General features: G+C 36.1%; 1 protein-coding gene across 1 annotated transcript; it reads right to left on the bottom strand.

Annotated features, from left to right (window-relative positions):
- Window positions 1-1255: 1255 nt before the first annotated feature.
- Window positions 1256-10606, bottom strand: LOC23687787 (glutamic acid-rich protein). The gene is made up of 2 exons (XM_021850613.1): window positions 10521-10606; window positions 1256-2072 (listed from the first exon to the last, which is right to left on the bottom strand). The coding sequence occupies exon 2, from the start codon at window positions 2069-2071 to the stop codon at window positions 1373-1375; it is 699 nt and encodes a 232-aa protein (XP_021706305.1). The 5' UTR covers window position 2072; window positions 10521-10606; the 3' UTR covers window positions 1256-1372.
- Between the last annotated feature and the right edge of the window lie 5266 nt (window positions 10607-15872).

Below are 15872 nucleotides of genomic sequence, written 5' to 3'. Positions count from 1 at the left end.
GGATATATCTCAAGCATCCTCACAAACTTTCAGGTTTATACTATGTTTAAATCCTTGCTTAGAAATAGAAGTTTATAGGTGTTTGTCAATATTGTACCGTGCATGATTTTGAAATTTTACATTATTTTCATAGTAGTAAACATTCTTCAACGCAAAAAACTTCACCACACACAATTCGACAATAGTTACGACAAACAACGTTCATTTACTGCAGCTTACATTGATATTTGTGCTCCACTACGCATAAATAAAATCGTGTGATACGATGATCAATTTCACCCTTCTGATCAATTACACCCGATTTTACGGTAGTTACAGAGAGCGATACGTGATTCTTTCAATTCTCAGATTCTTTCAATTCTCTTTTTCTTCAGATTCTTTCAATTTTCTCAGGATTCAATCCCTGAATGAAAGAGAGAATCCAATCTGGCATTTTCCGGAGAGGGGATTACGATTCAAGGCAGATTCAGAAGTTAAAAAAAATTTGTGGATGCTGAATTGTTTCGGGGATACTTTTGACAACACTGTGAAGAATTTATTATTTTTATTTTGTCGTGACGAAGAACATATTTTTAAATAGAATAAGAAATTGATTTTACTTTTTTTCATATACTAAATTCAGTCTGTACGATATTTCGAGGACGGTGTAAATAAATAAATAAAATACAAAATGGAATTCATTTAAATTTATGTTCAATACTTTTTGAAAAAAATCTAGTTAAACATATTTATTTGAAACTAGATTTTTCAAAAGTCGTTTTCTTACAAAAAATGTGAAGTGGAGCTAGACAATATGTTTACTTTACCCACCCATTTACATCTGAATGAATGAAACAACCGCAAATAGCATCATCTGTTTCAAAGGCACTTATTAGATTACACAACATCAAAGAAGTTGTGCTTATCGTCTGGCATGTGTAGCATCAAATCTCAATGTCAATTATGACGAGTATTTCTTTTTGTTGCTAATTTGTCGTGAACATGTAAAATAATTCCGCAGGCTTATCAACTCTTTAATGCGCACTCTTCTTTTATTTGTGACGAAAAACGCTGCCACCTTCCAACCGAACCGTGATTTGAATGGAACGTCACTCCAGAAGAGACATGATTAGGACACTGATTCACTGCGAAATTGTGTTCTTGGCTATCAAAGTCTAATCACACACCGTGAATATGTTTTTAATTGACTAATTGATGCATTTCTTTCAATTGAACACAACAGAAGCGTATTTTTTAAAATATGTATATATTACGATTACATTTGATAAAAATCGTATAAAAAAACTAATTGATTGACAAAAACTACCTAAATACAAATCAAAAAACTTTCATTAGAATCAAATCACAAAACAGTCAAAGCTCTCAGCTTCCTCTAGTGGCCACCCTTCTTGAATCCATGTTCACTGCCACCGCTCTTGCCGCCCTTCTTGCCATAATCATCCTTATGGGAGTAGTGCGATTCGTGGCCGTGCTTCTTCTTCCAGCCCTTATGGTCCTCATCGTGGTGGCCCTTGTCCGAGTGGCCCTTCTTCGAGTACTCATCCTCCTTGTGAGCCGACTCGTGATGTCCTCCCTTCTTGTGTTCGTCGGCCTTCTTCGAGTGATGTTCACTGAAATCGCCGTACTTCTTGTGCTTGCCCTCTTTGTGGTGGTCATCGTAGAATTTGTGCTCCTTGTGGTAATCGTCCTTGTGCGATTTCTTGTGGTAACCCGTGGTTTTTGAGCCCTTCTTATGACCCTTCTTGTGACCTTGCTTTCCATGCTTCGAGCCCTTCTTCTCCTCGTGATGCTTCTTGTACTCGTCCCCTTCGTCGTGACTTTCCTTCTTGTGGCCACCCTCTTCGCCGTAGTGAGATTCGTGTTCCTCCTTGGCGTGATCACCCTTTTCCTTCTTTTCTACACCGTTTTTCGATTTGAAGCCCTTGTCTTCTTTTTCACCTTTCTTCCCGTGATGTTCTTCTCCTTGTTCACTGCCTCCGCTTTCCTCAAAGGCTTCTTCCTTTTTGTTGGCCGTAGTGAACGATACCAGGAGTACCAGGGCCAACAGGCCCATCAACCAGAAGTGTTTCATGCTGTGAATAGAAAAATATCTTTTAGGTTGTTTTATACCTATTGAACGATACGCTGTGCAGTGTCTGACAAGCAGGATAGTTATTTTTATTAGGACTGTGGTACTGGCAGTATTACCTACTACTGTTGTTCTGAGTATATTGATATTACCGAATTTCGCTTGCTTCCGGAATACTTATACTGCGTTAATCCCTGTACCATTTTTTTGGTTCTCCGTTATTCCTTCCACTGAACCCGTCGGGTTCGGGTTCGGGTCGGGTTTCGGGTTTGAAAACCCGAGACCCGACCATTTCTGCTATAAACATTCGACATTTTGCGTGACGTTCGTAGCGTTGCCATGGTCAGCAGCCATTTTACAAAATAAAAACTGTGAAATGAATATCGTCTGACACGATGACATTTTCATAAATCATTAGTTTTGCATAAAATTCAGATACATCCAATTATAAACAACAAGAATATTTTTTTATCACTGACAAACAGACGTCACACTCTCAATGTCCATCGATCAACTTTTTAACGATTGATTCGAAAAGATGATAGGTGATCACTCCGCCACATGCAGCGCTTGCATCGTTTTTGTTTGTGTTTGGCGTGTACACACCACTGCCACCTGTTGGCCTGACGGATAATCATGGTGCTTTCATCTTTGGGCGCCCATGTCATGGTAACCACGACTTTGATCGCGATTCATTCTAAGTGTTACGTCTGTTTGTCTGTGGTTTTATCTTGCTTGTTATGTCTAATGTGTCTCACATACAGCAGCGCTTATTACCTAAAATGACAAAACCGTACCATTTCCTAGCGAAGCTATCGTGGTCAGGGGCATTGAAATGATATTTTTTTCCATAGGTTCGTTTGATCGCTTGTGTTGTGAATGTCAGAGGGAAGCGTTGTCGAATATCAACGAAAACTCAGGGATAATGTCAATGTTATTTTTTCAGGAATCAATTAAAAAATATTTCAGGAATTTACGTTAAATTTCATTTTTTTTGGAATATCGTCAAAATATTTCTCAAAGTATTACTAAAATTTTTTGTGACTCCGCCATACATGTTCTGGAATTCCACCAGGAATTCTTCTATCGCTCTCTTTGAAGGATTTTTTAAGAGGTTCCTAATTAAATATACCTATATTGTTCTTTCAGGGGTATCCCTGCGAATATCTGTATATATTAATGATAATAAATCTTTGAGCTGTTTAGTAGAATACCTATAAGTAGATGAAAAAAAAACGAATTTAGTACTAAATTCAGTTTTTTCATCTACTTGTATATATTAATATTCTCACAGATTTAACATCAACAAATACTTCAAGAATCAAGGATTACTCTAAGATCACCAACATTCTTACAGAGATCTTCACAGCTATTTTTTCAGGTTTAATTTTAGCATTTATTAAAATATGGAGATTCCTGCCACAGATTTCCACATACATTTTTCCAAACTCAGCAAGAAGTTTCTTTAGTAAATTTCCAGGAATTTATCCTGGATATTTTTTCTGAATTCTGATGGTATCCAACAAGTTATATCTTGGGAAATTTCATTTGGAATCTGCAGATTTCTTTTTTATGGTGGTTTTTGAAGAAATTCATAGTTAAGTTATAGTAAAACTTGAAAGAACATTCGATCATGCTCTGAAAAATATATCTGGTCTGTTTTCTAATGTATTGGGAGAATTTCTGTCTTAAAATTTGAAAGAATTCTGAAAAAATAGAGTACTAGGGAAATTAATTTAGAGAAATTTACTAAGATAGCATCCTTAAACTACCCTGCTGTAAAATATATCCTTGAAATAATTACTTAGGAAATCTCCACCCAAGACAATAATGCACTTTATAACGTCATGAATTCTTTCTTCTTCTTTTCTGGCGTTACGTCCCCACTGGGACAGAGCCTGCTTCTCAGCTTAGTGTTCTTATGAGCACTTCCACAGTTATTAACTGAGAGCTTACTATGCCAATGACCATTTTTGCATGTGTATATCGTGTGGCAGGTACGAAGATACTCTATGCCCTGGGAAGTCGAGAAAATTTCCAACCCGAAAAGATCTTCGACCGGTGGGATTCGAACCCACGACCCTCAGCTTGGTCTTGCTGAATAGCTGCGCGTTTACCGCTACGGCTATTTGGGCCCCTTCTTCTTCTTCTTTTCTGGCTGTTTTTCCCCACTGGGACAGAGCCTGCTTCTCAGCTTAGTGTTCTTATGAGCACTTCCACGGTTATTAACTGAGAGCTTACTATGCCAATGACCATTTTTGCATGCGTATATCGTGTGGCAGGCACGAAGATACTCTATGCCCTGGGAAGTCGAGCAAATTTCCAACCCGAAAAGATCCTCGACCGGTGGGATTCGAACCCACGGCCCTCAGCTTGGTCTTGCTGAATAGCTGCGCGTTTACCGCTACGGCTATTTGGGCCCCTATTCTTCATGAATTCCTTATAAGTACATAAAATGAAATGAAATGAAAATGAATGTAAATACTGGAAGAATTTCTAAAAGAGTTCATTGAGGAGTTCTCAAAAGTTGTTCTGAAAAAAAAACCGTTCTGATTAGTCGCAGCTTCCGTTTCATCAAGGATTTTCTGCTTTTCGAATTGAATGTTTGACGAAATCGGAGACATACAAATTTTAACAATTTCTTTTTATCCTAAAAAAGTTAGAAACTAGTAAGTTTTTTAAAATTATTTTGTGAAATGAAAGAATTTAATAGCAATGTTGAATAAGTGCTCTAGAAATTTGTTTGAAATGACAGTTTTTTCGCTAGTGAAAAGCAATGTGTTCTGTAACTCAATGAATCCCAGTATGGCCATCAATCAGCTGTTAAGCATCGAGAGAAAGAGTTATGGCACTTAAGCCTAGGCTAATCAAAGGAAATACCTTTGTCCCAACCCACAGAGATCAGCACCAATGAAGTGACATCAACTTTCTTAACCACATCACTTCCAACGATTTAAAATATCCTCTGAAACTGAGACGGTTGGTATGATTCTTAATAGAAGACATCTAAGATTTTTTTTTTCCAAAACTCTGAAGGTAGAAAAACTAAATTTGTTTTGAGCTGATTTTTTTAGAAACTTTTCTCGGAATTCTCGGAAAGAAATATTTCATAGAATTCTGACCGAATTAATGCCAACAACTACTCCAAGAATCGAAAATTACTCTTAGATCATTAAAATTCAACAACGATCTTTACAGTTATTTTTTCAGGAACTCTTCTTAGCATTCCTTCAAACATAAAAAAGTCCAGAATTTCATGCAGCAATGTTTACATATGTTTTCATTTATTGCTTTTAAATCTCATCCAGGAGTTCCTTTAGGATTTTTGCTTCTAAATATAATTCAAACATTCTTTCAGGGACTTCAAATAGGTTTAATCCAAGATTTTTTCTAAGAATTACTTTCCGGTAGTGTTCTTAGAAATATTTATAGGCATGTCAAATTTAAATAAAAAGGAAGCATTAGATTGAATGCTAAAAAAAACTCTGAACATTTTTTCTTATGTATCCTTGGAAGAAATAATATCTCATTATTAAGAAGAATTTTGAGCAAAAATATTAGAGGACTAGGGATTTATTCCTTAAAAAGTTGCGTAAATAATAAAATAATAATAAAACTACTCAAACCAAATAGAGTAAAAAAACCCTGGATTCGGAGAGAATTACTGCCTAAATGCTTGTGATGTTCTTGGTAAAATTTCGGGTTTCTGAAAATGCCTGAAGGTGTTCTCTTAGAGGTGTTGATTTGAAGCAAAATCTTTAAAAGTGTGCATTTTTTAAAGCACTTTTGATGGACTTGATGCAGTTATTCAATGAAAAGAAAAAAAATGATGAATTTTGAAAGGAAAAAATGAAACAAAAATCTCGCAGTGTTTCTAAAATAATATAATACCTTAAAGGTTATAATGTGTGTAATTTCAGATCAAGTTTGAGAGGCAATACATGATTAACTTTCTCATAAACTATGCAGGAAAAATCCGGCAGGGTACATCTTAGACGTTTACGTAGATAAATTCTTAAAGGCGCATTAAAAGAAATTTTTTCTGATATTTTTGTAGACATTTATCAAAAATTATTGAATGAAAGCAAGGATAAACTTCTAGAAAAAAAAATTGGAGAGGCATACAAATATCGTAAAGTATTGCTGAGGATTCGATGGAGAAGTTCGAGTTACTCCAAGGAGCAATTTTAAAAATAAATTATTGGAATGGTTGTTGCAAAAATCCCTAGAATAAATTCAAGGAAAATATCTAATAAAAAGGAATTTTAAAGGGAAAAAGGAATACCTTGCAAATACGTGGAGCTATCCCTTATCGGATTCCTTGATGAATTCTGAAAAGCATTCCTGGATTAATTTATTTGAAATTATTGAATTATGAACTTTTGAAAAAAACATTGAACCAATTTCCAGTTAGATATTCGGATGAAATCAGATTTATAGCCAGCTTTCATGAATTAGGGTTCCATTGTTAGTAATGGCCCCCTTAGTAGATGAGATTGACGCTTTTCTGCAATGGAATCTCAGATAGATATAAAAAAAGACACAGACGTTTCTCCAGTAATTTAGCTGCACATACTGTAACTTAACACTAGACAACAGACAAGCAAGCTCCAGTGGCGCAGCCGAGAAACATTCCTGACGTAAAGCTTCAATGGCTGAAGCGGGAATCGAACCCACACCTCATGACACGATAGGCTTAAATGCCTGACGACACTAACCGCACGGTCACAAAGCTCAAAATAAGTTCCTTTATTACAGGCCCGCCCAACCTTTTTGAACCGCGTGCCAAATCGCAGAAACAATTTTGTGTCTCAGGCCAATTACAAATATTCACATGAAGTTTGAAAAAAGTCAGTGAACAAAGTTCTTATAATCTGACAAAAATCAGTGAATGAAGTAAATTTCATTTGAAGAAATCAAATAACAGATTATTGCTGCTATGCATCCTGCTGGATATTGTGAGAATCTCTTTCAAAATTATATTATTGTTATGTCCACAATATTTTAAAGAATCTAGCCCAAACATTTTGGATCTTGTGAGAATAATATCCTGGATTCTATAAAAATCATACTCCGAATTCTGTCAAGATCTGACCTAGTATTATTTGCATGTACTAAAATCTTGATCAAGTTTTTACAAAAATCTTGGTCAGAATGTCCAGAATTTTACAAGAATCGTGGATTTCTTCCAAATCTCACTCAATAATCATCTCGATATATAACTTTGAAATCCTTCAGAATACTAAAAATGTTTCATAAGATATCTACTCAAACTTTTATTTTAAATTAGTTTAAGGTTCTGCAAAATCTTACATAGCGTAACATTGTAATCTTGCCCAAGATTTACAAAAAAAAAAACGTCTTGAATTTGTTGAAAATTTTGTCTAGAAGTCTATAGAATCCTGGTGAATGTTCTGTAAGAATGTTGCCATTGTTATCCATGAATGTCGTGTTCCAAACCTCAAATTTTCAAGAGCACAAATCAGAAAAAACAGACAACTAAGCACTTGGTGGTGGTTACCTCGGTGAGAGGCACAGATATAACACACGAAACATGAAACAAATCGCAAGATAAATCCAGCTTGCCAACGACAATCAAGGCAGGCTTGATGATCGCTACTTTTTTGTTGTGTACCTTCGACTTATCCAGACAAATATGCACAGATAAAAACATTTAAATGTCAAAGTAGTGTAAACTGAGGCATGTAGAAAAAATAAACCAAATTTATCTATCATTACGGCATCACGTTCAATTTCCAACTAAAGATGCTTGCATGCTATATCAGCGTATAAATTTGAAGTGCATTCGATTTAAAAATAATAGATCGATCGTTGACATTTCATTCATTTCATCTAAATATGCTTAAAATAGGTGCATGAAAATAAACTTAAATTTACAACATAATTTATGCTGTGTGGAAAAAGGGCCTTAGTTTTCTTTGCATTTAATTAAAAATGGAAAAGTAAAAAGATGCGTATGCGTAAAATTTAAGAACTCACGTGAAAAAAAAACAACATTTATAGACTATAACCAAAATTGAAAGGTTAATATTATCTTGTACTGATTTTAACGGTAAATAGTAATAGAGGTAGCTCCTTGCAGAATTTAAAAGAAAAACCTCTGTTTTTTTTCTTTCAATTTTTGACATTTTTTCGCTGATATTTTCATTGGTCCAAAAACCCAGTATTTTTTACCGAAATTCACCAAAAGATTAAGTGGGACAATTTCAAGTGCTAACAAAGTTTTATTGAATTAAAACTTTGCTGTATTAATATCATCTCTTATGGTAGTCCAGCGCCTGATTTCTTTCGATTTATCGAAATATATTTTGGTCAGCCTTGCATGCATGTAAAAAAGAATGTGTTCCTGTACCAAGGAAAGTAACAAAATATTTCATTTTGAAAAAAATCCTCCATGCCAGTTACAGACTTATTCAACTTCATGATACAGGGAGCCCCAAATATTAAATAAATTAGATTAGATATCAGGGAAAACAAATATTTCAACCAAAAAACAACGTTATTCTGTTTGAAACAGTTTTAAAACCTTGTTGAAACCTTGCGTTGAAATTATCTTTCAAACACTTATTTGAAATACCTCTATCACTACCGTTTTGATTCATATTACGGACAGCTTTATATTCCGGACTTTGCATAGGAAACGTTTCAAACGAAATGTTTCAATTTTTGCCGTTCAAATGTTCTCACTTTTGAGACTCATTTTAAAAAGCGTTTTTTTATAAATATCTACGAAAATTTGTAGTATCCTACTGCCTTATAACTCTCTCTAGCGGTTTTACAAATCGAATTAATGATTTGACTTTTCTATCTATGATTTTCAGAGGTTGTTCGGAATTTGAATCAAGGTTTCCGGAATATGAGGCAAAAGTATGGAAGCTTCCGGAATAAGAACCAACAAAAGTTCATATTTATTTAAAATATTCATGTTGCGGAATCAAAATCTTCTTCCACCATTCGAATGGTAAGTGTTGTGTAGGCTCGATAATGTGGATGAATCATACAGAACAATTAATTGTATAGTCTGTTTGATAAGTTTTACTTCCCTGAGGTCTTAAGTGTCCGTAATATGAATCAGAACGGTACATAGAGTGGTATGGGCTCCTTGAAATTACCAATTCAACTGTCTTTCTAACAAGATTTTCTTTCTGCTTCTCCATACCTATGTTAGTTTGTTAAATGGAGAAATTCTTCACTGTCTACCCTATATATAGAGGTAAGGCTATTCTTTGTTGGTATAATAATCCCAATTTCTATGAGCCTTTTAACGAATCGAAACGTCGAGAACTAATCATTTATTGCTTCTGAAATTAACGCCTATTAGTTATTGACTCAACTAATAGGCCTTAGTGTCCAATTTGGGACCTTCCTTAGCCGAGTGGTTAGAGTCCGCGGCTATGAAGCAAAGCCATGCTGAAGGTAAACAATTCCCGATCGGTCCAGGATCTTTTCGTAATGGAAATTTACTTGACTTCCCAGGTCATAAAGTATGATCGTACCTTCCACACGATATACGAATGCAAAAAAGAGGCAACATTGGCAAAGAAAGCTCTCAGTTAATAGCAGTGGAAGTACTCATTGAACACCAAGCTGAGAAGCAGTATCTGTCCCTGTGAGACGTTAATGTCAAAAAGAAGAAGAAAATCCAATTAGTATTGATGCTTTTCCCTAAAATTTAGGAGGCAGTTTTGACGAGCTATTCATCCCATTCCTACTTCTATTACCTATCATTTTCAAGAGAACTTTTTGTGTTCAGATCATAGGAATAGATATAATAATAGGATACACAATTATTCAACACGAGGAAATTCCTTTACATTGTCCATTCTCATTTTCCATCCATTACAGCAGATAAACTTTTTCAACTCCAGGTCCTAACAAACCGATCCAGCTAGTGCAACCAATTTGCAACACATCACTTTCCGAAACATGTAATTTCCAGCACCAGTTCTATTGCACACAAAACTTTATTTGGCTCTTCGAGTCCAGATCCACTTTACATCTCACCCCTGGAGGGCAAACAATTAAAAACACTTACACTGCTATTCTTCGTTCGGCTTTTTGAGAAAGGGGGGGGGGGGGGGGCGGACACTAATTATCTATCCAGTGTCCTTCCTTCGCCAGAAGACTTGCACTCAATTGCACCGGAATTTAGCTTTTTCCTGGATCCTCTTATCCTTTGTTCTATTGGTGGGGGTGCGACACTTCGGACACAAGATCCAGGCAAAACTTTTCTCTACAGGCACGCCAAAGGGAGGCACGCGAGCACTTGCTGAGGTCGCAAAAACCAAACTGTTTGTGATCCAACCGGAGCAACGTGGCTTTGTATTTATACATTGAAACAATGGCTTTGCGATACACACAATGCTCTCAAGTTTGTGCGAGATAAAAACTTATTTTGTCACTAGCAAGTGGTGTGGATGGTGCCCTTTACCTTACTTCCTCCTCCCCTTGTGCGTACAAATCTCCATCGCCATGCTTGACACAACTGCATTTGATACGGTTGATTGCAATGGTTAACGCCCTTTAACGCCGGTTTATCTCCAACGGGGTGTGTATTGTGTGGCGAATTTATTTTCGATGTACTGACCTACCGCTATTCTAGAGTTAGGCGCTGGTATGAGTGATTTCAACAGAAAATTTGAGGTAACAATCGATTTGCTTGTTGCTTAATCTCAAAAAAGTGATATCAATATCTCTTTTTGTTCATCAGACATTGGATTGGCATTCCATAAGATATACGATTAATGACTTGATGTGGATAGAAAAAAAGTATTCTGAGCCTGAACGGTAGGGATCATAGGGAAAAGGGTGGTAAAATGAACACATGTTTCTAATAGAATCGCACAACATCAAAAATAGGGATGTCATCTAAATCTCTGGTCAATCACGGAATAGCAACTACGTATTGTATGGTCATCTATGCTCAAGCTTATGCTCATGCTCAGTTATCAAGCCGACTTTATTGATGGCGGAACGAAAATGAGCCAGATCTTCATTTGACGGCAAATCGATTCTACCTCGTTACCCCGATTGCCATTACCCCGAATGCTATTAATCCGAATGCCAATAATCAGAACTCCAAATCCCCGAACGACCCATAATCCCGAATGACATTACCCCGAATTCCAATACCATGCGGAAATCTCATCAATATCATCAGGTCAAGATTATTGGGAATTCGGGGAATCAGCGTTTGGGGTGATGGCATTCGAGGAAATGGCATTCGAGGAAATGGCATTCGAGGAAATGGCATTCGGAGTAATGGGATAGAATCGCGATGGGCTTTCGTGCCTATTGTTCAATTTGCGCTTGAAGGTGTTATGCTGAGAGCCGGGGTTACCGTTTTGTCTAATATTCCTAACACTTGAGGCCAACCATGACTTCAAATGCATCTGATGGGCATAAATTAGCTGATATTTGTGAAAATTTCAATTTCTTCGCGAAGTTTAACTGTTAGCTGTTGGGTGTGCTCGTAAAAATGTTTACCGTTTTGACTCATATTCCGAACGCTTAAGGCCAACAGTGACTTCAAATGCATCTGACTGGCATAAATTGGCTGATATTTGTGTAAATTTGAATTTCTTCGCAAAGTCTAATTGTTAGCTGTTGGATGTACCGATAATAATGTTGATATAGTTCGTTTTAATATTGCTTTTTACGTAAACATTTTGATTCAAATGCCGAACATTGTGTTCATTCTGTCTTATATTCCGAACACCTTGATTCAATTTCAAACAAATTTATCTGAGCTAGTTCTACTAGTCTCAAACTAAAGAATCATCATTACTCCCGCGGAATAATATATATTGGAGACGTTAAAATTGAATTGCAATTGACTTACATTTCCTTGTAACTTGAAGACAAATTTCAATGAAACATTTCAACCAAATCGCCATACAAAAACCAAGTGTTCGGAATATGAGTCTGTTCGGAATTTGAGACAAAACGGTATCAGAGTTTAATGTTCAACAGATCCAGTCAATTTGTTTGCTTCGCAGTTGATATGAACATTGTCGGCCGAACATAAAGAAAAATTAAGCTGGATATGCAGCCTCTGTCTCAGCCTGGCCGTAACACTAAAAAGAAGAAGATAACACAAATAGAATGTCTAACAATTGGCGAATCACCCTTGTTATCAGAGGCGCGTCCTCGTTCGAAACCATGGGTAGGACTAACGTTGGCAAATATTAATTAACCCTATGGATTCCTAAACTAGATGTTGAATGTTACTATATATAGGGTGTTCAAATGCAAACAGTGCCAGTCTGCCAAAAAGTGCCACAAGACTAAGAAACCTTTCCGTCTTTACAGGGCTGGTAGCGACTGAGTATCTTAAAAATAAGATATTAACGACCTGTTGCCTGAAAAAAAGGCCTAAAAGGAATCAAAAAAGGTCAAAAAGAGACCAATCAAGAAGCTAAAAAACAATATGGCGGCGTCCATTTATTACGTAACGCTAAAATTGGAAATTTTTGACCCCCTCCCCCCCCTACAAAACGCTTTTTGTATGAAAATTTTTAAATTTTTGTATGAGCCATAACGCTTGAGCCTACTCCCCCCCTCCCCCTAGAGCGTTACGTAATTTGTGGATGCCGCCTATGAAAATCAGGAAATAATTTGATTCTTTATACCATCAGAGCAGATATTTCTTTAAGATCTAAGACTTTTTGGAGAATTCCTCGTGAAAGTACTGCTCGTTTTACTGCATGTGTTATTTTTTCATCAGAAATTATTGCAAGTATGTTCAGAATTCCAGAATTTTCTAAAGGTGTACATGTAGCTTCATCATTTCCTAAGGAATTTCTCCAAGAATATTCCTTGGGAATTTTTCCAAATATTTTGCCTAGGATACCTCTAAAAATCAGCCACGATTTTCTCAAACAGTAACATAGAAATGAAAGTTTATTTTGAAAATCATAAAAGTTCCTCCAAAAATTCTTTATCCAGTGATTCATCCAAAGATTTCTCTGAGACATCCTCCAAGATTCCTGGTCAGAGCATCTTCTAAAAATCAATTTATAATACAGTCAACCCTCCATGAGTCGATATCGAAGGAACCATCGACTCATAGAAATATCGAGTCATGGCACTGCAATGCAATGGAAAGCTGTTTGAGGGGACCATCATAGTAAACATGAAATTTGATTTTTAGTATGGTTCCATGAGTCGATATCGAGTAATGGAACATCGACTCATGGAGGTTTAACTATATCTCCAGCAATGCCTCCAGGAAGTTCTAGTAGGGATTTTATATGAAATTGTATATCAGGATTTATATAAGATTTCAACTAGAAATTTTCCTGAAGATACCTTCAGCAAGAGATTTCTTCTAAGAATCCTTCAGAAAATCCTCCACTATGAATTTTGCTTAAGTAAGTCTTGGAATTTTTTTTTCAGAATGGCTTCCAGAAATTTATCTGGGGAATTGCTAAGAATTTGTTTCTAGCATAGCATAGCATAGCATAGCATAGCATAGCATAGACTGACTGTACATGTCAATGGTTGCTACTCCGTGATTGATCGGAACTGGTAAGAATTGCACTACGATCCAAATGAATAAGGGATGGGGTTTCCGCTTAGATCTAATATTTATTATCGTGATCGATAACGGCACCGGCCAAGTACTTACAGTCAGTTGGGATGGGGAAGGAATGTTAGGGTGTAATGATTGTTGCTTCTAGAGTCCGAGAATACCTCTGCATCTCCACAATCACCACGGGAAGGGTGTTTATTAGTGAGGGAGGAGAAGATCTGGGAGTCACCTTTGGTCGGTGATGCGATCCATGAACAAGGGGGAAATATACGACTTATATTTAAAGCTAGTTTTGTATTTTTGTCTCGAGAAGTTTTTGGTAGAAGCTTTAAAAAATACGTCAACATCTATAATGTCGAACCATTCAAAAGACGTTTTTATTAATGACGACAACTGAAAATTACATGTATATATTTTAAATTATATGAAACAAGAATAATGCCGACACTTGTAGTGACGAACCATACATAGTTTGTTTGAAAATTACATATGAGTATTACTGTGCATTTTGTCTCGATATAGTAGAAGTTTTAGAAAATACGTCAACATTCACAATGTCGAACAATTCAAAACATAATTTTTAATAATGTCAAGAAGAGAAAAATATATGTATATTGAAATTGTATAAGAAAAAAAAAGCATAATGCCGACACTTATAGTGACGAACCATACAAAGTTTGTTTTAATGTTACATAAAAGTTACGCTTTCAAGAAAAAATATGTTAACATAAGCATGAAACGAACTCACCAGTTGGTAACCCATTCTCAACTGAACACAAAACTGACACTGACAGCAAAACTTCTTGGCGTCCCGAAAACAAACCGTCTTGCTTGGGCCTTCCGAAATACCTACCCAGCAAGACGCTCCAAAACAGGGAAAAAAAATCGCCGGCGACGAAAACACGCGTGAAACCGTGAGCAAAATCTATCGGACGATGCAAAACCGAACTGTCCTGCTTGGGCTTTACGAAGCACTACCCAGCAAGACGCTCCCAAACAGGAAAAACGACATGTGGAGAATTCAGTTGATGGATTAGTTAAAAAATATCTGAAGGAAATTCTAGGATAATTTTGGAAAAAAAAAACCTGAGGGAATTACTGGAGGCAATAGTTTTGAAGTTTTCGGATTTTCTGGATCAAGTTTTGGAGAAATTCTTCTAAGCATGCTTTTTCAAGCTTACTAACTTGCTAACTTACTGTAAAACAATCTTTCTAGAATTGGCAGAGAAATCTCTAGAAGCATTTCAGGAAAGATCCCTCTATGAGACCGTGAAAGTATTTTAATTAAAATCACTATTAATCTCTAAAGATTTAAGATATAGTCTCTGAAGCTTTCTCTGGAATCTGTACAATTTTGCAACAGGATTCAATGCAAGCAAAATATAAAAAAAGAAACTTTAAAGACAATTTTGGTTAAAACAAAGACATTAGAAAACTTCCATTAAAGTAGAGAATTTTAAGAGACTTGCAATAAAATAAAGCCAATAAAATATCATTTTTCAAGAACTATCTAACAACTACTTCGAGACATTTCTATGGCAATTCGGAATCAGCCAAGAACTTGTTGACTGAAAATCGTCAAGAGGTTATTGATGTTTTGATAGATTATGTCAAAAGTAATCGCACGTTCAGAAATCGCTAGCACCACCACACTTGTGCTTTGTATAACACGATGCGGTATTAGATTAATCTATAGCCACTTCCAAAGATTCGTCAAGAATTTTTTTGATCGTTTTCTATGGATGTTTCAAAAGCTTTTCATGAATTACTTGATATTTTTAAGAAACCATTCATTGATACATTCAGTAATACCATAGAAGATTGCTCCATTAGATTTCCTAACGATTAAAGAAGTTTCTTGTAATAATTCTTACATGTTTTTAATCAATTATGAATCGTGGTTTACGGCTATCCAGCCGAGTGGAAGTTTTGAACAACTACCGAAAAGCTAAACATTACATATACTTTGCAATGGAATTAAATGGAAAAATTTATGTGAAGTTTTGCGAAAAAGTTACATATCTTCTCGGTGAGTATCGAACTCACGACTCTCTGATTTCCTGCTAGGGTGCGTTACCCTTACGCCACAAGAGGACTCATGGACGCAGAAGTTACCCTGAATTTGATTTCAGCTCAATAATTACGTGGTCCTTTTTCGCAAAGTGCACCTCTTTCGGAAAAATTCCGTAACCGTAACTTCTGCGTCCATGAGTCCTCTCGTGGTGTAGGGGTAACGCGCCCTAATTAGAG

Source organism: Aedes aegypti, chromosome 3, assembly GCF_002204515.2.
Source record: "Aedes aegypti strain LVP_AGWG chromosome 3, AaegL5.0 Primary Assembly, whole genome shotgun sequence".
Lineage (NCBI taxonomy): Eukaryota > Metazoa > Arthropoda > Insecta > Diptera > Culicidae > Aedes > Aedes aegypti.
This window is presented reverse-complemented; position numbering and strand designations above follow the sequence as displayed.